The sequence below is a fragment of the Alexandromys fortis genome, unplaced genomic scaffold, assembly GCF_014885135.2.
Source record: "Alexandromys fortis isolate MF-2015 unplaced genomic scaffold, M_Fortis_MF-2015_v1.1 scaffold_26, whole genome shotgun sequence".
In the NCBI taxonomy this organism is placed as follows: Eukaryota; Metazoa; Chordata; class Mammalia; order Rodentia; family Cricetidae; genus Alexandromys; species Alexandromys fortis.
In genome coordinates this window covers 8,214,377-8,240,674 of record NW_026067894.1, presented here as the reverse complement: position 1 = coordinate 8,240,674, position 26,298 = coordinate 8,214,377, and the positions used below count along the sequence as shown (strand labels likewise).

Here is a 26,298-nt window from a genome sequence, read left to right as displayed (position 1 = left end):
TTTATTTATTTTTATTTATTTATTTATTTTTTTTTTGAGACATGGTCTCATTATTTAACTCTGGCTGATTTGGAACGGTGAAGATCAGGCTGGGCTCAAATTGGCAGCAATCTGTCTGCCTCCATTTCTTGGGTATCCTGTGATTACAGGTGTAAGCCACCATACTGGGCTTTATTTCTGAATTTTCGCTGCAATATCGTAATTGACCACAGATAACTGAAATTGTAGAAAACGAAGCCGCAAGCAGGGAAAGGCTGGTGTGCTACCCCTCTACATGTGTTTCAGAGGCATGGAGAAGTTAAGGGATTTAACCAAATTCACAAATCCAGTAGGTAACAGAGCTTCGCAGTCTAGGCCCTCTGGCTTCAGAGTTTACACTGTAACAGTATCTTAGTCGAAGCTGAGTCCACCCGCTGTGAGAAGTGCAGAGGCTCAAAGCCTGTGTTCACTCAGCAGCCGCAAGGCACACACCTAGAGCCGGACAGCGAGTCTGGGCGTTTCCGCTGTTGTATGCTGCCCCCTAGTGCTCCTATGAGAGAAGTGCAGCAGAGGCAGGCAGCCCTCAAGGGAAGGGGGCAGGGAGACTTGCAGAGCCTGATTATGGTGCCCATACACAGTCCCCTGAGCCCCAAAGCTGCTGTGTGTCAGCTTCAAAACAGCCATCCATCCGTGTGTACAGTAATGTGCTTGCCTGCCTCACGACCCTCAAACCCAACGGGTCCAACCTAGGTCAACATCTTTACACCTGAAACTCTCGGTGCATCCAGTCACAGTCAGGCGCCAGAATAGAGACCAGAGAAGGTGACCAGAAGAGCACAGCAGAACAACAGCGGTAAAAACAGACGGTCAGGACGATGGCCTCAGGTCAAGGCTATCAGGCCGAATGAGGTCAGGAGGCCCTAGTCACAAAGCAGTGCTCCCGGGCTGGATGGGATGGGAGAGACCAGCAGGCAGAGGTACCTAGAACACGCAAAAGCAGTTTCAGTGCTGTGATATAGAATGCTGGCCTACAATGTGCAAGGCCCTAGGTTTTAGCTTTAATACTAGAAAAAAAATCTTTTAATTAAAATAGAAAGGAAGGATGCTTTCTAGGAATGAGGTTCAGTGGGCAGAGTGCTCACCTACATGCATGAAGTCCTTGGTTCCATTCCAGCCCAGCTACATCAGGCAGGCCTTTAATCCTGCAACTGTCTGTAACTCCAATCCCAGGGGATGCGACACCCTCACATAGACATATCACAGACATATATGCAGGCAAAACACCAAAGCACATAAAATAAAGATAAATAAATGATTAAAAGAAAACACTCACGGGGCTGGAGAGATGGCTCAGAAGTTAAGAGCACTGGCTGCTCTTCCAGAGGTCAATTCCCAGCTGTCACATAGTGACTCACATCTACAATGAGATCTGGTGCCCTTTTCTGACCTGCAGGCAGAACACTGTATACATAATAATAAAAAAAAGAAATCTTAAAAAAAAAGCCGGGCAGTGGTTAATCCCAACACTTGGGAGGCAGAGGCAGGCAGATCTTTGTGAGTTTGAGGCCATCTTGGACTACAGAATGAGACCAGGACATGCTCCAAAGCTACACAGAGAAATTCTGTCCCAAAAACCAACCAACCAAACAAACAAACAACCAAAAAACTCAAGGAAAAAGGATGTTAATCTCAGACCTTCCCCTGGAAGCCTGTTCTTTGTCTTGTTGAATTCTAAGCCAATGAGACACTCTGTTTTGTTTTCAGAATGCCCTCTTTTGTTTTGTTTGCTTTAATGAGAAGTAATTGTGCATATTCTTTAAGTTTTTGTTTGTTTCTTCTTATTATTTTAGCGTTTTTGAGACAGGGTCTTGTTATATAGTTCAGGCTGGCCTTGAGCTCACTGTGCAGCTAGAGCTGGCATTTGACTTGAAATCCTGCTGCTTCCAGCTTTCCACACACCTGGCTTAAACCAGTTTTTAGTCACTTTGTCGCGCACGTGTGTGTGTGTGTGTGTGTGTGTGTGTGTGTGTGCAGATGCCAGAGGAGATTTGAACTCAGGCCCTAATGTTTGTACAACAAGAGCTCTCACCCACTGAGCCATCACCCCAGACCGTTAAACCACTTTGAAGCACCAATTTAACTGGAATAATTACATTTACAGCATTACACAACCTCTATTTCAAAAATGTCTTCATCATTCAAACAAGAACTCTGTACCTATGAAGCAATAGCTGCCCGTGACCTCCAGTCTAGCGGTAAATAACATCTACTCTTTCTGCCTCTGTGAAATTGACTATTCTTAATATTTCACATGTTCATTTTGTTTTATTTTAGGCAATACTGGGAATTGAACATAGGGTCTGATGTAGTTTGGACAAACACTATCACTGAGTTATATACCCAGACTTCAATATTTGATGTTAATAGAAACATACAGTGTTTGTTTTTTGTTTTTGTTTTTGTTTTTCTGAGACAGGGTTTCTCTGTGTAACAATCTAGCTGTCCTGGAACTCGCTCTGTAGTCCAGGCTGGCCTTGAGCTCACGGAGGTCCACCTCCCTTTGTCTGGCTAGCTGCACAGTTCCTACCAGCCCCTTGTACACATTTCCTTCGGGGGTAGCACGAGAGCTTCTTGTGCAGGTGCCCTGGAACCGGCCTTTCTGGTCTCAGAGTACATAGAAATGCCACTATGCACCATGGAACCCATGTTCTTAGCTCCAAGTGAGAAAAGAGTGTGCCCCTCGCCCCAGAAGGCAGTGTGGATGAGCTACAGTGGGAAGGCCCGCCATCAGGTCTTTGGCGGGAGCGGCACACCTGTGTGCATTTGCACCACTGATCTCCTGAATCTGTTATCTCCTGTGTGTCTGTTACCTTTTTTTCAATCTCCCCAGCTGACAGAAGTTACCTTCTTTTCTTCCTTCTGCTTTTTCATTTATTTGGTTGATTGTGGGTTTTTTTTTTTTGGTTTTTTGTTTGTTTGTTTTGTTGTTTTTGAGACAGGGTTTCTTTGTGTAGCCCTGGCTGTCCTGGACTTGCTGTGTAGATCAGGCTGGCCTCGAACTCAGAGATCCGCCTGCCTCTGCCTCCCAAGTGCTGGGACTAAAGGCACATGCCACCATTGCCTCACAGTATCTTATCTATCTATCTATCTATCTATCTATCTATCTATCTATCTATCTATCTATCTATCTATCTGAGGCAGGGTCTCTCTATATAACCCTGCCTATTCTGGAACTCACTACGCAGACCAGCCTGACCTGGAGCGCACAGAGATCTGCCTCTCTCTGCCTCTGGAGTGCTGGCGAGAAAGGTGTGTCTATCTATCTATCTATCTGAGGCAGGGTCTCTCTATATAACCCTGCCTATTCTGGAACTCACTACGCAGACCAGCCTGACCTGGAGCGCACAGAGATCTGCCTCTCTCTGCCTCTGGAGTGCTGGCGAGAAAGGTGTGCATCACTATGCCTCGCACATAGGTGCCAGAGGTACCTTCTTTTTCTTTTATCTTTTAAAGAGTTTTTTAATTTATTTAATTTTATTTCATGAGCATTGGTGTTTTGCCTTTGTAAGGGTGTCAGACCCTCTGAAATTGGAGTTATAGACAGTTGTGAGCTGTCATGTGGGTTCCAGGAATTGAACCTGGGTCCTTTGGAAGAGCAATCAATGCTTTTAACCGTTGAGCCATCTTTCCAGTCCCCAGAGGTACCTTCTTATGTCTTGGTTGCGTCTGGTTTTCGCGACAAGGCCTTGCTGTGTATATATTCCAGGCTAACTGGAAATTCGTGACTCTTCTGCCTCCTCCTTCCCAAGGGCTTACAGGAGTAAACTGGGCTTACAGGAGTGCACCACCACGTCTGGCTAGAGAAGTCCCATCACATACAGAGAAGCAGCTGCAAGACAGAAAGTGTTCCCCTGTCAGTTAAACAGCTCATGCCAACTGACGGACTGATTTCTCCTTTCTGTGCATAAATATCAGCAATGGTGTGTGTGTGTGTGTGTGTGTGTGTGTGTGTGTGAGAGAGAGAGAGAGAGAGAGAGAGAGAGAGAGAGAGAATCCCTCGCTCACAGATACTCCCCCCATTTCTTTCTGTCCCATCAGTGGTGTTTGTGTGGTTCCAGTTAGGGGCTACCATGAACAAGATTTCTATCTCGTAGATTAGTGGAAGGTTGAATTACGATGCAAGGGAGGGAGGGGCTTAGCATGGACCTTTACGATCCTCCCTAATGTTCAAGTCTACCAGAACTGCTGTCCAGTTATGGAGAGCAGGCAGTCAGGGTAGAGTAAGCCTTTTATGGGGACTTCCTAGGGAAAGCAGCGGCCACCGTGCTTTCTGGTCTCTGCTCATCTCCCACGGGTCTCTCAGGGCCACACAGCCTGACCAGCTTCTTCACTATACTGGGGCACGGGGTCTCTGCCCCGGAGGTTTTCAGCTGCACATTTGTACACACTGATGAGAAGTCAGCCAGGAACCCCTAGCTCTGTCCCCAGAGCAAAGGAAGCCCATGTTGGGTGTGGCTGTGCAGGTCTGGAATCCCAGCATTCCAGGGGTGACAGTGGGAGAGGCAACTGTTCAAGGCCAGCGTTGGCTACCTAGTGAGCTGGAGGCTAGCCTAGGAGACAACGTCTAAAAAAATCCTAAACAGTCTGTGGCCATACCCTCCTAGAACACGCCCGGCCTAGTCTGTTCTGAAAGCTAAGCAGGAATAGAATCTGATTATAGTTGGATGGGGAAATAAGTGCGGCTGGAAAGGGGGTTCAGCCGCTGAGAGCACTGGCTGCTCTTCCAAGTTCCAAAGACCCACGTTTGATTCTCAACTCCAGGTCCAGGGTATCCCATGCAATTTCTGCTTCTCAGCCCTGCCTGCACCAGGCATGCGAGTGCTGCACAGACTGTACATGCAGGCAAGAAACCCACACACATTAAAAAAAAATTAATGTAAAAAAGAAAAATAAATGAATACGTAGACAGCCAGACTGATCGATGACAGATCATTGCCTAGCCATTCAAACAGTGAAGACTGTTTGCTGAGCATTTGGGACATGCCAGGCCCTGTACTAGGGAAACAAGGCCAGACCTTACCCTCAAGGTCAGAGGCTAAAAGGAGAAGACGGGAGACAAGAAAGAAACAGCCGGCTGGGGACTATAATAAAGAGCACAAAAAACTGTTCCACATAACCGAGCTAGGGACTCAGGGGTCAGGGACGAATTCCCAGGAGCCATACGCTTTGAGTAGGGGTTTTGCGGCCCCGTGGGCGCTCCATGGCCTCTCAGAGACTTCCAGGACACCGAACTACAGAGCTAAGGGGACCTGAGCACTGCGGCCTGGCTGCCCCTCTCCGGGGCCTCACTCTCCTGGCCTAGGCCGGGGCTGGGCGGGGCCTCGGCCAGGTGTGCCGCAGCGCTTCGCGGAGCCAGGAAGTGTGTCCCCAGCGGCGACCCGTGCCGCGCTCCCGCGAGACGCTCACCTGCGACCCAGGTGAGTGCCGAGGGGGGCGGGGGAAGGGCTGGCTGGAGGCGGCTCACCTGGCGGGGCAGGTAAGTCCGGAGCGGACCCGCGGGGGCGCGGAGCGGCGCAGCCCCGAGTGAGTGACCCTGGAGGCTGCTCCTGGACGGCAGCGGGGCGCGGGGGCCCGGCTCCTCGGGACCCGACGCCCACTTCCGGGGTGCGCGGGCCGGGCCGCAAGCCCGAATGGGCGCGGGGCTGGGCGGGCCGGGCCGGGAGGCCTGGGGACTGGGGCCGGGCACCTCGGAGCCGTGGCAGGAACCGTAAGTGGAACAGCGTCGGGACTCGTAGGCAATGGCGCTCGCGGCGAGAGAGGCCGTGCGCGCCCCGACGGCAATGCGTACCCGGTTCCTGCAGAGGATCGGGAGGCTGAGGCTGTGCCTGGGGGTGGGGGGTGGGGGCCCGTGCCCTGCGCTCGAGCTCAGCTGACCACAGCTTGGTGACCCGAAGCTTGCTTGGGCGGAGGGTCGGTGCAGCCAGCCCGTCCTATGGACGCAGGGAAAGAGCCCGTGGAGAGCCCCGAGTGTGTGTGCTTGTGGGGACTGGCGGAAAGGCCAAGGCCACGAGAAGTCAGAGAGTCCTGGGGCCGCCAGACCCTCGAGCATCCTTGTGACTGAGCCCGTCTTCCCAGGCTCTCGCTAAACACCAGTGCCTCATTGCCTATAAAGACACTAATCTCTCCCGTTTAGGCAGATGGGATTTTCAAATTTTATTTGTATTTTATTTCACTTGGCTAATTGTTTTATGTATTTATTTTTAATTATATTCAATTTAATTAAGTATATATTTAGTTTTTGTTTTTGAGATAGGGTCTCATATGGTCCAGGCTCCTTGTCATCCTGTCTCGTGTTGGGTTTAGGGACACTACTCTAAAGGGAACCTATTTAAAGATGACGAAATGGGGACCAAGAGTCTTGTTCCAAGCTAAAAGAGAGGCAAGAATTGGCCCGGCTCCATTAGGTGACCAGTGTTGCTGGATTGGTAGGAGGGGGAGGAGCAGGGACCCTGGTGGGGAAAGGACACTGCGGCCAGACACTATCAAACCACAAGTAGGAAGGCTGATTGGTTGGTTGTTAGGATTTAAGACAGGGTCTCTCTTTTGTACCCCAAGCTGACCTTGTTGAACTCCAGGGAATCTGCCTGCGACGGGCTCTCCAGTGCTGGGCTTACCTGAATGAGCCGCCATCCCTGGTTTATTTATCCTAGGCTTTGCTCATTTGTCCCCATTCTTCCCTGACTGGAGATGTGGCACAGAGCAAGGTACCCAGGCTGAAGAGCCCTAGCCCACCACACAACAGTTTGCCATCTTGCTTTAGCTCCCTCCGAGCTTCCGATTCCTGGGCTGTGGGGTGATGGTAAATCACTCACATGGTAGTTGTAAGTCATGGGAACGCTCTCTGGCTGGAGCATTGCTGCTGCTTCCTCCGTAGTTAGCAGGGTGCTGGCCCATGGTAAATGTGTGTGTTGGATATGAACGTACCCTACAGTAGTCAGTCCTAAGCCCTTGGGGAAAGAGACAGTGGCCCAGCCCAGTGTCGGTAACCATGATACTCCCACAGACCCACAAAGTTCAGCTTGGTGTGATGCTGAGAGTGGCTGATTTGGGTAACACTCCAGTTGCAAGTCCTCAAAGGATGCCAGCTCGTGCTGGCAGCCCTAACTGGCTCTTACAAATCCACAGATGGGGTGGGGTAGTGGAGGTCATAGGTAGGAGTGGGTGAGGGTCTGAGGCCAGGCCAATGAGTACAAACAGAAGTGTGTTTGTGGGGGCTGGGGTAGAGCTCTATCGGTAGAGCCCTTAGCATGCATGAGACCCGGAGTTAGAGCCCCAGCTCTGTATCAACCAGCACTGTGAAGGCGGGAGGATCTCTTTTCCCGAGGTATACAGTGAGTCTGAGGCCAGCCCGGGATACATAAGAGCCCATCTCAAGAAACAAAAGGGGGTGGGTGGACACGCCTGTAATCCCAGCCCTCAGGAGGCAGAGTCTGAGACCAATCTGGTCTACAGAGCAAGTTCCAGGACAGCCAGGACTGTTAGAAAAACTGTATGGCGAGAGCGGGGTGGGGAGAGAAGAAAAGAAATCTGGCTTTGGACAACTTACTTAATCTTTCTGCCTTAGTACAGTGGAATAATACTAAGAATGTCTTGAGAATTAATAGATTTATTACAAGCAATATGTTTATGGTAATGGAAGGTGTGAGTAATCACTTTCAATGGGATGTAAACTAAGGCTAGGGAGTTAGTCTGTTTTATTGCTGTGTCCTTAGAGTTTAGAATGCACAGTAGGGCCTCAACATTTGTGAAATGACTGATTGGATCCAACCTCATGTTGATTATATCAGGACAAACATTTAGTTGTCTCCCTCTGAATTGTGAAGAACATTTTGTTCTGTTGAGATGGGGGTCTTGCTTTGTTAGTCTCAAAGTCACGATCCTCTTGCCTCAGCCTTCATGGGACAAGGGTGATTGGTGTGTGCCACCACATTCCCTCGTGAAACACTTCTAAAGTCACTTACTACAGTTTCAGTTTCTGTACCTTTTCTTTTTTAACTGAGCAGCAGGTGTTCCAAGGGGAAAACACCTCCTTCAGTTTATAGACCATATAGGCATACACCGTTCGCCAAGAGTGCCGACTCCTGCTCTGGTCTGCCTGGAGCCTAAGTCCTTTGTCTTTCTACCATAAAGTCACACAGAATGTGTCTGTGCCATGCTAACACCTTCCCAAACTGACCTTGTTCTCGTCGTTGAACCAGAAAAGAGGCTGACCTGTAAGCTCAAAGTCCCTGGGGATTTAGGCTTATCCCAAACCAGTGAGTACAAGGCTGACCCAGTCATCAAGAGCCCTCAGCAGAAGGGTATGGAAAGAGGGGCTCATTTGGCTAGAACTCCTCGAGGTCCCCTAGAGAAGGAGAGCTGAGTGGGTCCCAGAAACTGTAAAATTTCAGGAAGAACTGCATCTTCATCCAGCATAGCGAGTATTCTTTGTCTGTCTGTCTGTCTGTCTGTTTGTACATGAGCTCTCCAGGCATGTGCTGGTAGGCTGGTATAAACCATTGATGATCACACTACAGATATGTGTCCCTTTACCCCTAAGAGCTATAGTCTGCTTCCTAAGCAAAGATACTAGGCTATTTTGTTTCTCTTAGAAATGTGTGTATCTGTTGGTTCAGCTGGCATACCTTTAATTCCAGCACTCAGGAGGTAGAGTCAGGCAGATCTCTGTAAGTTCAAGACCAGCCCTCAACTTAGCAAGTACTGCTAGGGCTACGTAGTGAGACCCTGTCTCAAAATAAATTTTATATAGGACTCCATAGTGATTAAATCAGGGTAAAGGGCTGGGCTGTGGTGGCATACGCCTTTAATCTCAGCACTTGGGAGGCAGAGGCAGGCGGATCTCTGTGAGAAAAAGGCCAGCCTGGTCTACAAGAGCTAGTTCCAGGACAGGCTCTAAAGCTACAGAGAAACCCTGTCTCGAAAAATCAACAACAATAACAAAAAAAAAAAATCAGGGGTAAAGGATAAAGTATCAGCATCTCAGAAAAGGGTAGGAGGCTGGAGAGATGGCTCAGTGGTTAAGAGCAATCCAGAGAACCCAGGTTTAATTCTTAGCACCTACATGGTGGCTCAAAATACAGGCTAAGGACAGTGAACGGTGGTTAAGGCCTTCCTGAGTATGGCACTACATCGTCCTTTAGGGTCCCTTGGTGATTTACTCGATTCCTCCTGCTTCATCCTAGGAGGTTTTTGGTTTTTGTTTGTTTGTTTTGTTTTGAGACAAAGTCTCACTACATAGCCCAGGCTGGATTAGGACCCTCTACATAGACCAGGTTGTCTTAAACTCGCAGAGATCTCTTGTCTCCTACTGACCCTACTCCATGCTGGCATTAAAATTGTGAGTACTGCTGGGCAGTGGTGGTGCACATGCCTTTAATCCCAGCACTTCGGAGGCAGAGGCAGGAGGAGCTCGAGTCAGCCTGGTAGAGAGAAAGCCTGTCTTGGAAAAACAAAACAACAACCAAGCACCGTGTCTGGTTAGCTTTTTCTCTCTTTTCTTTTCTTTTCTTTTCTTTTCTTTTCTTTTCTTTCTTTTCTTTTCTTTTCTTTTCTTTATAGGATCTCATGTGCTGGGCTGGCTAGCCTGGAACTCACTTTGTAGTGCAGGATGACCCAGAACTACTAGTTCTGCCTCCATCCCCAAGTGCTAGGTTTTCAGACAGCATGTATAGTTGATTTATTTTTGGTTTTGCCTTGTCTGACACATGATTAGGCTCAGTGTTCATCAGTAAAACAACTGTAGTTCTGAGATACCTAGTACATAAACCCGAGGAATGAAGATCAGTATTACTATTTTAAGACAAAGTTGCTTTCTTTTTTACTGACTCTCTTAGGCCTATGTCTGCACTTGAAGGAGTACATGTGTGGATGTCAGAGGACAGCTTTTAAGAGTTGGTTCTCAGCCAGGTGGTGGTGGTGCACACCTTTAATACCAGCACTCAAGAGGCAGAGGCAGGTGGATCTCTGTAAGTTCAAGGGCAGCCTGGTCTATAGAGTAAGTTCCAGGGCAGGCTCCAAAGCTACACTGAGAAAACCTGTCTCAAAAACAAGCCAACAATAAAAAGAGCTGGTTCTCACCTTCCACCTTGTGGAAGCAGAGTTTCTCATTTCTGCTGCTGTGCTGTGCTGTGCTGCGCTGTGCTGCAGGCTGGCTGGCCCGTGGGCTTCCAGACAGTTCTCTCCCACTGCTTTCACATGGGTTCTTCACTGTGAGTGCTCTCACCTGGTGAGCCATCTCCCTAGTCCATGAGGATTATTTTTGTGGCAAGGAACCAAAACTGGTTGGTGTTGCCAGGCAAGGTAGTACACTCCTTTAACCCCAGGCCGTGAAAAGGGAGATCGGAGGACCAGGAGTTTAAGAGCAGTTTTGGCTACCTAGCAAATCTGAGGCCTAACTGCCAACATGAGACCCTCTTGTCTTAACAAAACCAATCCTTCTCTCTCCAAGAAGAAAAAGAGAAACCTACTTGATGGTAAATGTTTCTAGGAGGGCACATCAGAGTAGGATGAGAGACCCCATTCATGCCCGTGCCCAGGATGACGGGGACGAAGGAAGGAGGGGCAGTGGTGGTGATCGTGGCAAGGCTGTTGAACAGAGGCCTGCACCGGGCTCAGTGATGGCGGGAAAGTGAGGACAGTCCTCGGAAGTAAGGTCCCTGCACAGCTTACCTTCTTTGTGGAAAAATATATATCAGAATTACCATTTTAATCTTTTACATACCATTCTTTAGCACACCATCCTGTGGCATTAAATACATCCTCCCCTTCCAGAGTATGACACCTTCCCAGCTGAAATGCTGTATCCATTCAACATAACTCCCCCATGCTCCTCCGCATCAGCCCCTAGCATCCACCACACTATTTCTCTATATCTGTTAAACTGGTAGTTGTGGAGAGTTCATAGAAGCTAGACAATAGAGTGTTTGTTCTTTCTTGTATAACTTATTTCATGTAGAATGTCTTGAAAGTTTATCCATGTCAAAGCACAAAAGAATTTTTTTTTTCTTTCTTGGCTTTTCAAGACAGGGTTTCTGTGTAGCTTTGGTGGCTGTCCTGGAACTAGCTCTTGTAGACCAGGCTGGCCTTGAACTCTTAAGAGATTCACCTGCCTCTGCCTCCCAAGTGCTGAGATTAAAGACTTGTGCCACCACTGCCCGGCTAAGAATTTCATTCTTTTTAAGGTCTAAATGATATCCCTAAAATGTTTCAGTTTATGAGTCGATTCATCTATTGATATACTTTTTAATTTTTTAACCTTTATTTTCATTTGATGTGCATGGTTTGCCTGCATATGTGTCTGCACACCACCTGCATGCAGCACTTGTGGCAGTCAGAAGAGGATGTCAGATCCCCTTGGACTACACTTGCAATTGGTTGTTTGTGGGCATGTAGGTGCTATGAATCAAACCCGGGTCCTCGGGAAGCCCTCCCTGCAACTGATGAACTTTTGGATCAATCTTACTTTATGGTTATTGTAAATAATGCTACTATGAACATTAACATACAAATGTTTAAAGTTGCTACTTTCAGCCAGGCAGTGGTGACACACACCTTTAATCTCAGCACTAGGGAGGCAGAGGCAGGTGGATCTCTGTGAGTTTGAGCCCAGCCTGGTCTACAAGAGCTAGAGCCAGGTCAGGCTCCAAAGCTACATTGAAACCCTGTCTCAAAAAACAAAAACAACAACAACAAAAAAAAACAATAAAATAAAGTTGGCTTTTAGTTCTCTTGGATAGAAACCAAGGATTGAATTTGCTAGGTCATATGGTAATTTTGGGGAGCTTTGAGGAATGTTAAAAACTTTTTTTTTTTTTTGGTTTTTATTTGTTATTTTCGTTTTGAGACTAGGTCTCACTGTGTATCCCTGACTGTCCTAGAATTCACTATGTAGACCAAGCTGGCCTCAAAACTCACAGAGATCCTCTGTACACCACTATTCTAAGCAGAGATTTTGTTTTTATGTATATGAGTGTTTATCTGTATATACATCTATCACCTCATGTGTGCAGTGCCCACATAGGCCAGAAGAGGGCACTGGATCCCCTAGGAATGGAGCTAAAGGTATGAGCTGCCATATGGGTGCTATGAATTGAACCCCAAGTCCTGTAGAAGAACTGCCAGTGCTCTTAACCATGAGCCATCTGTTGAGCCCCCACTTACACATAATTTTTAAAAATAATAAGGACTGACACTTCAGGAGGCAGAGACAGGTGGATCTCCGTGAGTTCCAGAACAGGCTCCAAAGCTACAGAGAAACCCTGCCTCAGAAAAATCAATTAATTAGTTAATTACGACTAGAAAGATGGCTAGGCATTAAGATCACAGGTTGCTTTTCCAGATACCTAAGATTCGAATCTCAGTACTCACAATATAGCTCACCACCATCCATAACTCCAGTTCTAAGAGCCCCTACAACCCTCTTCTGACCTCCATGGGCACCAGACACACATGGCATACACACATATATACAGGCAAAATGTTCATACACATAAAAGAAATCTAAAAAAAGTTTTTAATTTTTTTGTATATGTATGTGGAGTGGGGAGAGAGTCCCTGTGAGCGCAGTGTGGGCAGAAGACATAAGAGGGTGTCACATCCCTAGAGCTAGAGTTACAGGTGCTTATGAATCCACATTCTTAACTGCTGAGTGGTCTGTCCAGCCCGTTTTTATGTTTTTTGTTTGCCATACTGGGGATGAACTTAGCACCTCCTTCATGTTATGTAGGCCATGCATGCTACATTTCTAACCTGTGTGTTTAAAATGTGAAGAACCGTTCTGTTTCCCACAACACCTACATCATTTCATAGCCCCATTAGCAAATTGCAAGAGGTCCGATTTCTCTGCATCCCCATTGACACTTGTCATTTTCTTTGTTTTGTTTTCAATAATAGCCATTCATTGAGAAGTCCAGGAGATTGTAAAGCCTTAGTTAGACCACAAAGAGACTTTCTGTTTGGGTCAAGAAGAGCTCAACGTTTGCAAGGGTTTATGGAATGCACCATCCGTCCTCCTCACAGGCTTCCCAGGAGTCTAAAACTCTTCAGGTCAGCCCAGGAGCTTGTCTCTGACCTCTGCTTCTGACATCCTCCTGGCTTCTCCCCTGCAGGTGCCTGGCTGCAGCAAGCCATGCTCTGAGTCATGCCCAGGCCCGGACAGCCTCGCCCATCGTCTGGGCCGCCACGCTTGGGTCCCTGGGAGAGGCCAACAGAGCTATGCCTGGAAACGAATGATGAGCGCTCCCAGCCCCCACCAGGCCGCCGCACCCGCAGGCCAGACCCCAAGGACCCTGGTCACCACGGGCCGGAGAGTATCACCTTCATTTCAGGCTCTGCAGAACCGGCCACTGAGCCCCCAACCTGCTGCCTCCTCTGGCGCCCCTGGGGGTGGGACTGGTGCAGGGCTGCTTTCTGCTTTCGCCGCTGCAGGGATTGCCTGCAGCGCTGTGGGGCTTGTGTGCGGGGCTGCGGCCCCTGCTTATCTGCTGGTGACCCCACTGAGGGGTCTGCCGAAGCCGCCTGGGTCAAAGAGCCCAATGGTGTGCCACCCAGCCCGGACCGTGCACCTCCCAGCCGCCGGGATGGCCAGCGGCTCAAGTCCCCCATGGGCAGCAGCTTCAGCTACCCTGACGTTAAGCTCAAGGGCATTCCGGTCTACCCCTACCGCCATGCCACCTCCCCGGTCCCTGACTCGGACTCCTGCTGCAAGGAGCCCCTACCCGAGCCCCCTCCCACACGGCACAGCCTGCCCAGTACCCTCCCCAGCAGCCCCCGCGGCTCCGAGGAGTATTACTCCTTCCACGAGTCGGACCTGGACCTGCCCGAGATGGGCAGTGGCTCCATGTCGAGCCGGGAGATCGACGTGCTTATTTTCAAGAAGTTGACAGAGCTGTTCAGTGTACACCAGATCGACGAGCTGGCCAAGTGCACGTCGGACACCGTGTTCCTGGAGAAGACCAGCAAGATCTCAGACCTCATCAGCAGTATCACACAGGATTACCACCTGGACGAGCAAGACGCCGAGGGCCGCCTGGTGCGTGGCATCATCCGCATCAGTACCCGCAAAAGCCGTTCCCGCCCACAGACCTCCGAGGGGCGCTCGGCACGCTCTACGGCCCCAGCTGCTGCCCCTGATAGTGGCCATGAGACCATGGTGGGCTCAGCCCTCAGCCAGGACGGTAAGTGTGCCCAAGTAGAGAAGCTCTGGCTTCTAGGACTGTTGGGCTGGGTTCTTTGTGGGGCTTACCCGTAGCCAGCTGACACATTTCTGAACTCTTTCCCACAATGAAGCTGAGAACTATGGGGAACATGCAGATTCAGTGGCCATTGCAAAGTCCCCAACATCCATCCATCATTCATTCATTACATCTGTCAGGCTCCTCCTTTCCCCTATTACTGAACAACTCCCAAGCCTGGACTGAACAAGGGCCCTGAACAAGAATTTGGACCTCTGCAGTAAACAAGAAAGGCTAGTGATAGTTCATGCTTGTGTTCCCAGAATTCTAGAGGTTTGAAGAAAAAGGACCGCCAAGTGTTCCAGGCAAGCCTGGGCTACAGAGACCTTGTTTCAAAAAAAAAAAAAAAAAAACCCAAGAATTTGCATCACTGACCCGACCTAGCAAAGTCCCACCTGCCCACTACACACCCACCCATGTCTTAATCATATTTCTCTAGCCTGTGTCCCACGAGCACCCTTCTTCACTGAGCTGCTTTATACAGTATAATGACCACTGTCTATTCATACTCCTTCCCTAGAACTGACAGTGCAGATCTCCCAGGAGACAACAGCAGATGCCATCGCCAGGAAGCTGAGGCCATATGGAGCCCCAGGTGTGGTCCTGACCTGACCAGAGGGTGGGAAACTACACTAGGGGCCCTTCCGATGACCTTCCAGCTTACTTTGGGGGTGGGTAAGGATGGGATCAGAAATGGAAAAGGGCCTGAGCAACCACATATCCACTGCAACCTTGGAAGCTGGCTTGAAGAGAGAAAAGTTCCCAGAATAGAGCTAGAAGTGATTGGGGAGTAAGCTGGACGGCAGGCCTCCCATCCTGCAGCTGCGGAAGCTCCCCTTATGATGTCTACTGCTGTCCTCTGGGCCGCCACAACCCCAGGAGCAAGGTCATTACCCTTTTACAGACAACTGCTGGGACTTGAACACCAGGAGTGGGTTGCCCAGGCTGTTACAGCTGACTAGGCTCAAGCCCTGCTGTTCTAGTCTCAGCAGGCTTCTCCTTGGCTGAGCTCCTTCCCCTGTCTGAGCCTCTGCTTCCTCCTCCAACCAGGGTATCCAGGCAGCCAAGACTCATCCTTCCAGGGCACAGACACAGACTCTTCAGGGGCACCCCTGCTGCAGGTGTACTGCTAACCCCCACTGGCCCAGCAGTCACAGCCCCTCCTGGAAGAAGCATAGCCAGCGGAGTCGAGGAACCAGGACCCCTTTGTGTGAAGGCCAGATCCTGAGCCCAGAAGCAGTGACCTCTGGCTTCTCCTTTCGCTGAATGACTTTAGACCACATACATTTCACAGGACCATGGTGCCCCGACCTCTGCCTGTTCAGCTGGACTTACTGCTGCCTGGGCCTGTTTCTTCCTGTGTGCTGAAAGCAAAGTCTTGGGAAGTAGCTTCCCAGTTCCATTCCCATGTCACCCTAAGCAATTATGGAAACTATAGTTTGGGTTGGGGACAGATGGCCTCTATATGTGATTCTCTGGGCAGTGCCCACCTGTTATGTTGCTGAGCAGTTTGTACTGATCTTGGCTGTTCTATATTGTTAACATGACCATAGTTGCAAGTACACCGGCCTGCTCATCAGAGTTACATGGTTCTCCCTGTGCCATTTGCCCCAATTGCTGTTCAGCATTGTGGAGTAGAAAGGCAAGGTAGGAGCAAGACAGACTAGCTTCGCTTCTAAAAGATAAAGAACAATCTAGGGCAGCTTTGTCTGGACTGCCACTCCTCCATGGTCTGGCCACCCTCGGTATTAAGCCCCTCACCTCTCCCTGGTGTTAATACAGCACTCCGATTTTCACCTTATCCTGCTCTTGCTGGCAACTTGAGAGAGCCTGGTGTCCAAAGACATCCTTGTAGCTAGCAATGGGCACCAAACTCAGCAGCTGAGGCAAAAGCAGGCTCCCCTCGTGTGGTCACCATGCAGGGCCCTTAGCTGCTCTTTCCAGGTGCTGGACCTAGTACAGACCTAGCGTCACAGCTACTGGAGGATGAGGCAGAAGTGCTACAAGTACAGGGTCCATTACATTAGCCAGGGCAGCTCTTCAACAAAGTAAGGCTCCACCTAGTTTCAGCAAGCTCTGGGCTGACCCGCCTAGCCCAGTAACCACAAGCTGGCAAAAGGGGCCATTCTTATCCAGCTTCTTCCTTCTTTACATTGTTTAATGTTTGGGACACCCTTTGGAAAGTGGTAAAACTATCATTTATCTAGTTTCCCAGGGGACAACAGCTGACCCCTGGGGCTGTGACTACAGGCCCTAGGTATAACTATAGCATCTGAACTGGCCCTTTTCTTGGGAGCTGCTGTGTCATACAGACTAAGGTATGAATAGAATGACCAAGTAGGGGTGCAACTTGGTGTTGACTAGCATATCTGGGATCCTGGCTTTGATCTCCAGTGCTGCAAGAGGAAAAGGGGGTGTTCACATGTAATCCTACCTAGGAAACCAACAAGAGGATCGCTGAGTTCAAAGCTAACCAGTGATACACACCAAGACTCAGCCTCAAGAAGGGGTATAGTACCCATACAATGGCTCACAACTATCCCTAACCCCAGTTCAAGGTAAACAATGCCCTTTTCTGACTGCTGTGGGCACCAAGCATGTAGATGGTACATATACATACATACATACATACATACATACATATAGGAAAACATTGGTTCACATTAATCTAAAATTTTTTTAAGGAAAAGATTACAGAACGAGAAAGCAGAGTCAAGAGTGTTAATGGTCCCTAAACACTAGTCTTGGCCCAGAAACCAATTCCCCATCAGCTTTGTGAAGCTTTGCATTCTCAGAAAAGGGTTTATCGAAACAGCTGGGTATTTACTTTACCCTGCACAGCCCCAGCACTCAACGACCCCTACCCTCCAGTGGAAGCAGAGGCTCCAGGGCCAGATGTGAGCAGAAGTGCCTCCTGGGCCCTTCACTGCATAGGTGCTGGCTCTGAGAGAACAGGTCAGTGACAAACAGTGGGGTCCACTGGACTGTACCCTGCCTTCCCAGCTCCCACACCTATGCAAAGTCACCCCAGCTTTATTACTCTTCTGTCTCGGCACTGTCTAGTCTAAATATTCAACTCTGGGACTGGTCTCCTGGGAATACACAGCTGCTGTTACACCTTGTTGGATCATGGGTCCCTTTTGGGAAGCTGTAGCTTCTGCTCAGAGCCACACATGTGGCAGGTGAGGTGGCTCAGAGTGGAAAGACAAACTGGACAATCCAAGTTCCATCTGTGGAGCCCACATAAACATGGAGAGAACTCACCCACAAAGTTATCCTCTGAACTTCATACAATAAAAACTAAAGCAGGCCAGGTGGTGGTGATGGCACACACCTTTAATCACATGGGGAGGCAAGCAGATCTGAGTTCGAGGTCTACAAAGTAAGTTCCAGGATGGCCCAGGATACAAAGAAACCCTGTCTCTAAATAAAGCCTGTGTCACCATCCCCCCTAAGTCATGGAGGAACTGAGATCCAGAGTGAAGAGCCTGCTCTAGTAGGTAGAATTCCACACAACAAAATCTAGGCTAGAAGCCAAAACCCCAGGTCCCCGCAGCAACAGGGAGGGGCTAAAGGGAGGACACAGACGGAGCAGGGTAAATAGTTTTAATGTGTAACAAGCCAAATGGGGAGGAGGAGACCCCCAACACCCAGCCCATCTCCGGGGAGCCTTGGAGCTCACATGCCTGGGAAATCCCACGTCTGCCCCAGCCCTAAGGTTCCCAGGTCCCAGGAAATGGTGGGAAAGGAAGTTTAAGGGCTCAGTCCCAAGAGTTCAGGAAGGCAAACACAGGAGCTAGTTGAATTTGGCTTTGGAGAAATCCATCTCTGGGTGCTGATCCATGAACCTGGGAAAGAGAAGTGTAAGACTGGAGTGAGCTGTCCATCTCAACCTCCTCAGAACCCTGACCTGGGAGTGGGCCTCAGCTGAAGGCCATGTCAACCCTGGAGGCTGGAAGTGGCCAGCGCCAGCAGTGGCACCAATTTCCAGTAGGTGGCAATAACCGCCTCTTACCGATTGCTTCCTACTCTTAAGGTAGCCTTGTCCTGGAGATGACCCTGGCAAGTGGTCAGGTTAACTAAGCCAAGGCCACAGAACCATGAACTTGGCTGGTTCGTGCTGGAAGGGGGCAGGGCAGCCTAGAATCCCATTCAGTGGCCTAAGTCCCCAGGGCAATCCCCGAGTTGCTTACTTCTTGAGGATTTCCTGTTTCTTCTGCTCATCGGAGGTGGGCAAGCCCATGGACTTCTGCCTTTGGTCATACATCATCTTCTCCACCATGCTGCGAGTCTCACTGTCCAGGTCCGACAGCTAGAGAGGCGGGGAGAGCGTGAATGAAGCACTGGAGCACCTACCCCTTCAATTCCAGAAAAGCTCCAGCCAACCAGGACTCACCTTGGAGTTCTCAGGGTTAATCTTCTTGGTATTGATTTCGGGGTCACTGGTAACCAAGCGGTTCCACCATTCCATCTTATTGATCTGAGAGGAGGAGGAAGATATCCATGGAGAAGGAAAGCTCTGACCTAGGAATTACACCTCAACCCTTTTAGAACTAAACTCTCTCCCATCCACATCTTGTATCCAAGCCCCACGCAAGTCTGTGCTGGGGCCTGAGATACAGAAGAATCGGACCTCTGTCCACCCAGCAGCCAGGGTAGATAGATACACAGAGGCCAACAATTACCAATCAACCCATCAGGAAAGGAAACATGCAGTGGGCACTCAGCATGGAGGAGAGAGGCTAGAGTAACAGGTGGACTAGGCATTAAGGCATCAGCAGTAAACAAGAAGGAAGACAAGCTGGGCGGTGGTGGCGCACGCCTTTAATCCTAGCACTTGGGAGGCAGAAGCAGGCAGATCTCTGTGAGTTCGAGACCAGCCTGGTCTATAAGAGCTAGTTCCAGGACAGGCTCCAAAACCACAGAGAAACCCTGTCTCAAAAAAAAAAAAAAAAAAGTAAGTTTTTAAAACATTTGGGGCTGGAGAGATGGCTCAGAGGTTAAGAGCATTGCCTGCTCTTCCAAAGGTCCTGAGTTCAATTCCCAGCAACTACATGGTGGCTCACAACCATCTGTAATGAGATCTGATGCCCTCTTCTGGCCTGCAAGCAGACACACAGGCAGAATATTGTATACATAATAAAGAAATAAATATTAAAAAAAAAAAAGGCAAACAAAAAGGGAGATCCTGGCTGGGAGGAAAACCAAGAACAAGGGCACAGAGGTGAGTGAGCGGCAGCCAAGCCACCGTCTGTGCCAGGGAAAGCAGTCCTTGGACTCTCGGCCCTTTTCAGACACCACCTTTATTTACCCCAGCAAATCCCTACCTGTAGGAAGGCAGTATAGAAGACAATATGGACTTTATGAGGGCAAATCCTTCTGTTTGTTCACTGTTCTCGATACTTAGAACAGTGCCCGGCACACAGTAGGTGCGCAAGCATGTATGGGACTGAACCCATGAGCAAGGATGATGGGAACGAGCTCAGCATACAAGACTGCCCAACCTGACTCTGCCCACCCTGCACCAAGCCAGGAACACAGCTGAACTGATGCTGTTTCCTGACTAAGAAACAAGGGCAGAGTGAGGAATAGGCCCAAGGACCTATGGGAGCCTTAGGGAGTCAGCTGGTCCCTCCCCAGTCAGCACCCAGGCGAGGCTGGGCCGCCCCTACCTTCTCCAGGTGCACCGTCACCACTTTGCCATCCTCAATGAGCCATGAGCTCTCCTCCACTTTGACTTCATTGTACAGTTCCCCATCGATGATCGGCGGCTGTCCTTTGAGGCCCACCCGGAGGTGTCGCCGCTGAATGTCCACCACCACATCCTTCCCCTTCAGCCGGAAGCTGACCCGGAAGGGCACTGCCAGATCTAGTTCCGACAGGGTCTGGGTCCAGCGGTAGTTGGGCAGGTCAGCTCCATTGCCTAGGTTGGGCTTCAGCTTCCCTTTGTCCTTCTCATCTTCCTCCTCGTCCTCCTCTTCAGCATCCTGCTCACAGAGTGTTCAGTGACTTACCTGACAGACCAGACTCCCACCAAGTCAGGCCCAGAACTGCCACTGGACAAAACAGTCACAAGACAGCAGACCTGCGCCGGGTGGTGGTGACCTTTAATCTCAGCACTTGGGAGGCAGTGGCAGATGAATTTCTGTGAGTTCAAGGCCAACCTAGTCTCCAAGAGCTAGTTCCAAGTTATGAAGGAACCTTGTCTTGAAAAACAAAAAACAGACAGCAGACCTAAGCATAGCAGACCTACACACACTCCAGGCCACTGAGAACCGAAGGTGAGAACAGGTTCTGATCTCTGCCAGAAGGGCTCAAAGTGTGTCGTGTGACAAAGGATATGGTGGAATCCACTGACCCTCAGCCCACCCTTCATGGTGCCCTCTGACTTGTGAGCATGTGTATGAGTGTTTTGTTTGCATGTATGTGTGTGCACCATGTGCACGCCTGGTGCTCAGAGTACAGAAGAGGGCATCTAACTGAAGCTAGAGATGGTTGTGAGATACCATGTGGGTGCGGAGAACCAAACCTGGGACCCCTGCACAAGCCAACAAGTATTCCTAACCACTGAGCCATCTATTCAGCCCACGTGTGGGTATTCTTGTCCCAGTCTTTTATTTTTTGATTTTTCAAGACAGGATTTCTCAGTGTAGCCCTGGCTGTCCTGGAACTCACTCTGTAGACCAGGCTGGCCTCGAACTCACAGAGATCCACCTGCTGCTTCCTCCCTGCTAGGATTAAAAGCGTGCACCACCACTGCCTGGTATATTGTCCCAGTCTTAAAGCCATTTAACAAAAAGATTATCATCATCATCATCATTATAGACAATGTCTTTCTACATAACCCTGGCTGACCTGGAACTCAGAGATCCACCTGCCCTGTCTCTTGAGTGCTGGGATTAAAGATTTGTGTCACTATGCCTGGGTTGAAAAAATATTATTTTAATTTCTTTTGAGATAGGTTCTCACTATATAGCCCAAATTAATATTTTTTTCTGCCTCAGCCTCCCTGCCCCCCAGTGTTGAGATTACTGCTGTGAGCCGCCACACTGGCTGTTCTAGGTTTTCCATGTCTTTGGGGTGAGACCTCGAAGGCTGAGGGCAGGGGATGGAGACAAGGGAATTCTGTCCAAGGGAGGAAGGTAATGCCCAGGCCCCTGCTAATCTATCTTACCTGCTTCCCTGGTGAGTCAAGGCTGCCGTTCTTGAGCTGGACCTCATGATTCTGGGCATCCTTTTTCTGCAGCAAAGGGCACACAGGGCACACAGGTGGGACAGAGCCCTACTTCCCAGGGCCGATACACTCAGGGATGGGGCAGAGGCGGAGGCCCAGCCTCACCTGGTCAATCTCCAGCTGCAGTCTCTCCGCTTCCTCGTCAGTCAGCTCCTTGATCTGTGGCCCCAGGGTCTCTGCCTTGGCCTCCTTGGCCAGCCTGGCTGCCCGCTCTGCCTTCTCCTGACGCTCAGTCTCCTGCCGAGCTCGCTTCTCTCTCCGGGCCTTCTGTGCCAGCTGGTTGTGGTGGTTAAATGTCTGTGTGATGAGCTAGGGAGGGCAGTGAAACATCAGAGCAGACGACAGTGTCCTAAGGCCCAGGGACAAAGCCCCTGCCTGCCTCTACCTTGCAACTGCTGCCAGGTACGCACGCAGCTGTGTACCGGTGAGGACGGTGCTGGTAGCTGTTTCTGTTGCAAGCAGAACTAACGCTCAGCCCCCTTAGGAAGCCTCCCCTAGCACACAGGTCTACACTTCCTGTTCCGTCTCTCTTCCTGCCTATATCCATCTTAGGCATACAACCCCAGAAGGCAGCACTCCCCAAAGGAAAGAAACTATTTCCCTTCCTAAACAGAGAGCTTCTGATTTCAAGTTGTTTCACGTTCACTGAGGGGGCCTCCCATAATGCTTCAACCCCAGAACCATCTAGATGTCTGCCACCCAGGGCTTACCCCCATGGCACTTGTCACAGATTTGAACTATGACCCTGAGCCATCCCCATCTCTCTCTAAAGGCAGCCTTGGCAGCTGCTGCTCTCACCTAGAATGAGGTCTCTGTCTCACCAGCCAGCCTCCAGGCCCAACTCAAACGTCTCTTGAGTGTACCTAGCAGGCTCTGAACAGACCCTTAGAAAATGCAATTTTCTGTGCTCACCCACATTCGATACAAAGTGCACACCTGAGGTCCCCCAGAGCAGCCACCTAGTGATCAGAGCTCAATTAACCATCTGCCAAGCACCTCCATGCCTAAGATGGAGGGAGGGTGCAGCCTCCCACACCCAAAGTCCTGCCAAATGCTCCCAGACTCTCATTTATCTGTGACCCCCAGCCCCATGCAACCCTGAGTAGCTTCACCAACACGTCAGCAAGTTTGAGATGGGAGCAAGAGCAATGAGGCGCAGAGGCCGCGCCGCTGTGGAAACAGGTCATGGAGCAACTGCAGCAGAGGCTATTCCTGCACGGGGCCTTGTCCCCAGTTTCTAATCAGGGGGACCTTGAACTCAAGCCATTTGACAATCACTGATCAAGGAGGGGCAGGAACAGGGTCCTCCCCCTCTTCCAGCCCCATAAATCATGTCACAATCCACTTGTCCTATTCCTTCCTCGCCATGAGAGGTTAAAAAAGGGCAGTGGGGAGCCACCAGGCAAAGGCCAACCAAAGCAGCCTCTGACCTTTCTTCCCAGGCCCCTCCCACCAGAAATGGCCTCTAGGCAGAGGCTGTGGAGGTCACAGGTCAAACTTCAGTCGCTGACACTTGGTTGGGAGTCACAGGCTGGCAGGTGGGAAAGTGAGGTCTTCTTTAAAGATTCATTTACTTACTTACTTGTTTATTTATTATGTAAACAGTGCTCTGCCTGCAAATATCCCTGCCCTGCAGGCTAGAAGAGGGCACCAGATCTCAGTACAGATGGTTGTGAGCCAATGGTTGCTGGGAATTGAACTCAGGACCCATGCTGTAGACCAGGCTGGCCTCGAACTCACAGAGATCCACCTGCTTCTGCTAGTGCTGGGATTAAAGGTGTGAGCCACCAGCGCCCGGCAAATCCTTGAGTTCTAACAGTAGACCAAAAACCCACCTCACAGGCCACCTTGGAAACACCTGCAGGAGTGGACAGTGACGGAAGCTTCCACAGACACAGGAAAGATGGTAGAACAAGACTGAACAGTAGGCGCAAGCATGGCCAACCACTGAAGGTGCCGGAGAGAGCACCCACCATTTCGTCCTTCCTGTCTAAGCACAATGAGTTCTAGGGCAGAAAAACCATCTAGAGAGTAAAGACATACTACACCGACAAGGCGGACATGAGCGACAGCAAGAAACCAAGTCTTTGACCAGGTTCCCGACACAAAGCTCCTAAGTCCTTGGTATTTCCAGACAGACAGTGTATCTTCTGTTAGATTGAAACCATGTCTGTCAGAATCCTGTCTCATAGCTCAGGGCTGGCTGCTGGTTGCTAGGAAGATGCAGCAAGAGCTGAGGCTGGATCTTACAAACCCCCTCCCCAGTGGAAGAAGGCAGCGGGGAGAACCTGTGAACTGAAGTGGCCGACAGCCAATGACTCAGTTGTCAGTCACAAGCTTTACACATGCAATCCCCCGAGTGATGGAGCCTGGACCATTACTAGCTGCTGAGCATCAAGATCCCGGGAGGAAAGCAAGTCTAGAGAGGGCACGGAGGCACCACACCCTGCCTCTCGCTCTGCTTTTATATGGCTATTAGTGTGTGTGTGTGTGTGTGTGTGTGTGTGTGTGTGTGCGAGAGAGAGAGAGAGAGAGAGAGAGAGAGAGAGAGAGAGAGAGACTGTCCACTCATCTCCCCAGCCAGATAAAAACCTTATGGGGCTGGGGGGTGATTCGCAGACAGAAAGCAAGCCTATAGCAGCCGGTCTCCATGGTGTTTCTATAGCTCAGGCCAGGACTCTGAAGAATGTAAAATACCCAAGCAGGACCTCGGTGATACTCCCCTCCCCAGCCCCCCTCTGCTAGCATTCTGCCCCGGCTTAGACCCACTGAAGGAAAAGGGTCCCCAGCACTCACCTTCTCTGCCATCCCCTCTTCTCCTCCAATAAAAAAGTCTGTTTTGCGTCGAAGAAAGCTGAAGAAGGTGTTCACAAGCTGAAAGACAGAGGGAGAGGTTGGAGAGCTGGGGCTCAGGACGGGGTCCTCAGCTGCAGACAATGTTCTATCTTAGGAGAGAATCTGAACATGAGCTTTACCTCTGAATCTCTCCCCTGACAGCCAGCCTCCCCACCAAGCCCCAAAGCCCCTTCTGCTAGGACCTTCAGTGTGAAGGACAAATGCTCATTTCTTGTGTGTACGTACACATTCCTCTTCACAGCGAGGCTGAACCCGTCAGACATGCTTCCTCTACATCCAGGACTTGAAATGCCTGAACCAAGCCTTCATGGTTAGACAGTAAAGCCCATCAAGAGGTCTAGAGATGGCTCACTGGTTAGGGCCCTGTCATGTAAGCATGACAGCCTGGGCTCCACTGCTCAGAACCCACAGAAGAAACAGCTCCTGGGAGTTGTCATCTAACCTCCACACGCACATATAAACACACATGTGCTGGGCAGTGGTGTTAGACACCGTTAATTCAGCACTCAGGATTAGTTAGCGGTTAGGACGGGACTCGAAAGGTGACTGAACCATGAAGAGCACTTCCTGCTCTTGCAAAACAACCTGGATTAAGTTCCCAGCACTGAGATGGTCACTCATAATCATTGGTAATTCCAGATCCAACACCCTCGGCTAGTGTCCATGGCACCAGAAACACACAGGGCACATGCACACATGCACGCACACACATAAGGTAAAAATAAGTTAATCTCTTTAAAAAGAGCCCATAGGAGCATCTGGCACAGAAAGACCAGCTCACAAAGACCAGAGCAGGAATCCCCTGAAGCTCATGTGACAGGCCATTGAGTTGTGAGCTGCCTGACACTGAATGCTGGGAATCGAACTCGGGTCCTCTGGAAGAACAGTATAGGCTCATAACTCAGCCATCTCTTTAACCCCTGTTGGTTTTGAGACAGGATCTTACTACATAGCCCTAGCTGGTCTCAAACTCAATTCATCTGCCCCTGCCTCCCAAGTGCTGGAATTAAAAGCGTGCAGCATCACACCAGCTAAATAATTTAAAAAATAAAGTAAGGATGATAACTGTGTGTGGGAGCACTCAGGAGGCTGAGGGAGGAGGACCATGGGCTCACGGTCAGCTCAGCTATCCAGTGGGCGATTTTATTTCCCTAGTGTTGTTCTAGCTATTGTTCCTGTTGGTGGAATTAGAAGCAGAAGCTTGGGCAGATGGTCCTCGGGAAGCTGAGAGCAGGGCTGGTGTTCAGTTCACGCTCTCCTTTTTTGACAGTGAACCTTGGGAGCGTCAGGCACAGGAGAGAGGCTAGCAGACGGTAGACTCTTCCTACATACAAAGGGTCACCAGCTGATGACCTAAGGCACCTTAGGGTTTAGACTTCACTCTGATACAGCAGCACGCACTGAGTAGAAATTGAATCTATGTGGTCTTTCCTGGGCTATGTGTACAGATGATGATGTTTGGCGATCCTAGGCAGCCAGAGTCAGCGTGCTGCACCGGACTGCTGAGCTGGGATGTTCTGAGGCTCACTGTTATCATCCGACTCTCCATGGACATCCTCAGCTTTCTGTTGCTTCGAGACAGGGTTTCTCTGTGTAGCCCTGGCTGTCCTGGAACTTGCTGTGTAAACCAGGCTGGCCTCAAGCTCAGAACTTCCTGCCTCTGGCTTCTGAGTGCTGGGATTAAAGGTGTGTGTGCCACGATGCATGGCAGTATTTGTCCTTTCTTATTTCACTTAGCATAAATGTCTTCAAGGCTCATCTATGGGTCTAAATTTGACATAAGAACTTACCCCACTGATGTGGGAGTGTCATATATCAATCTGTTGATTTCATTGGCTGAGCAATAAAGAAACTGCTTGGCTTAGCTTAGAGCATAGATGGGAGGAGGAAACAGAATAGAATTCTGGGCGGAAGAGGAAGTGAGGTCAGACTCTGCTC

General features: G+C 49.9%; 2 protein-coding genes and 1 pseudogene across 6 annotated transcripts in view; 1 reads left to right on the top strand and 2 right to left on the bottom strand.

The window, feature by feature from the left end:
- The first annotated feature begins 5,101 nt into the window (after window positions 1–5,101).
- On the top strand, window positions 5,102–15,832 carry Kdf1 (keratinocyte differentiation factor 1). 5 transcript variants are annotated; one of them, XM_050150148.1, is made up of 4 exons: window positions 5,102–5,456; window positions 13,146–14,213; window positions 14,791–14,865; window positions 15,321–15,832. In XM_050150148.1, exons 2-4 carry the CDS (start codon window positions 13,178–13,180, stop codon window positions 15,401–15,403), a joined length of 1,194 nt encoding a protein of 397 aa, XP_050006105.1. In that variant the 5' UTR covers window positions 5,102–5,456; window positions 13,146–13,177; the 3' UTR covers window positions 15,404–15,832. The 5 variants fall into 5 exon arrangements, with proteins under 5 accessions (XP_050006105.1, XP_050006087.1, XP_050006118.1 ...); XM_050150130.1 differs by having other exon boundaries at window positions 5,102–5,515; XM_050150161.1 differs by lacking the exon at window positions 5,102–5,456 and adding an exon at window positions 5,472–5,515 and having other exon boundaries at window positions 12,931–14,213.
- On the bottom strand, window positions 5,500–10,273 carry LOC126507808 (uncharacterized; annotated as a pseudogene).
- A 2,029-nt stretch (window positions 15,833–17,861) lies between the features above and the next one.
- Window positions 17,862–26,298, bottom strand: part of Nudc (nuclear distribution C, dynein complex regulator) — a 21,995-nt gene continuing 13,558 nt past the window's right edge. The window contains exons 2-8 of the mRNA XM_050150174.1: window positions 24,301–24,378; window positions 21,610–21,813; window positions 21,445–21,510; window positions 19,943–20,257; window positions 18,667–18,750; window positions 18,464–18,582; window positions 17,862–18,118 (exon numbers count right to left, since the gene is read on the bottom strand). Of these exons, the coding sequence (XP_050006131.1) occupies window positions 18,067–18,118; window positions 18,464–18,582; window positions 18,667–18,750; window positions 19,943–20,257; window positions 21,445–21,510; window positions 21,610–21,813; window positions 24,301–24,378 (918 nt within the window). The 3' untranslated portion in view covers window positions 17,862–18,066. The remainder of the gene's footprint in view (window positions 18,119–18,463; window positions 18,583–18,666; window positions 18,751–19,942; window positions 20,258–21,444; window positions 21,511–21,609; window positions 21,814–24,300; window positions 24,379–26,298) is intronic.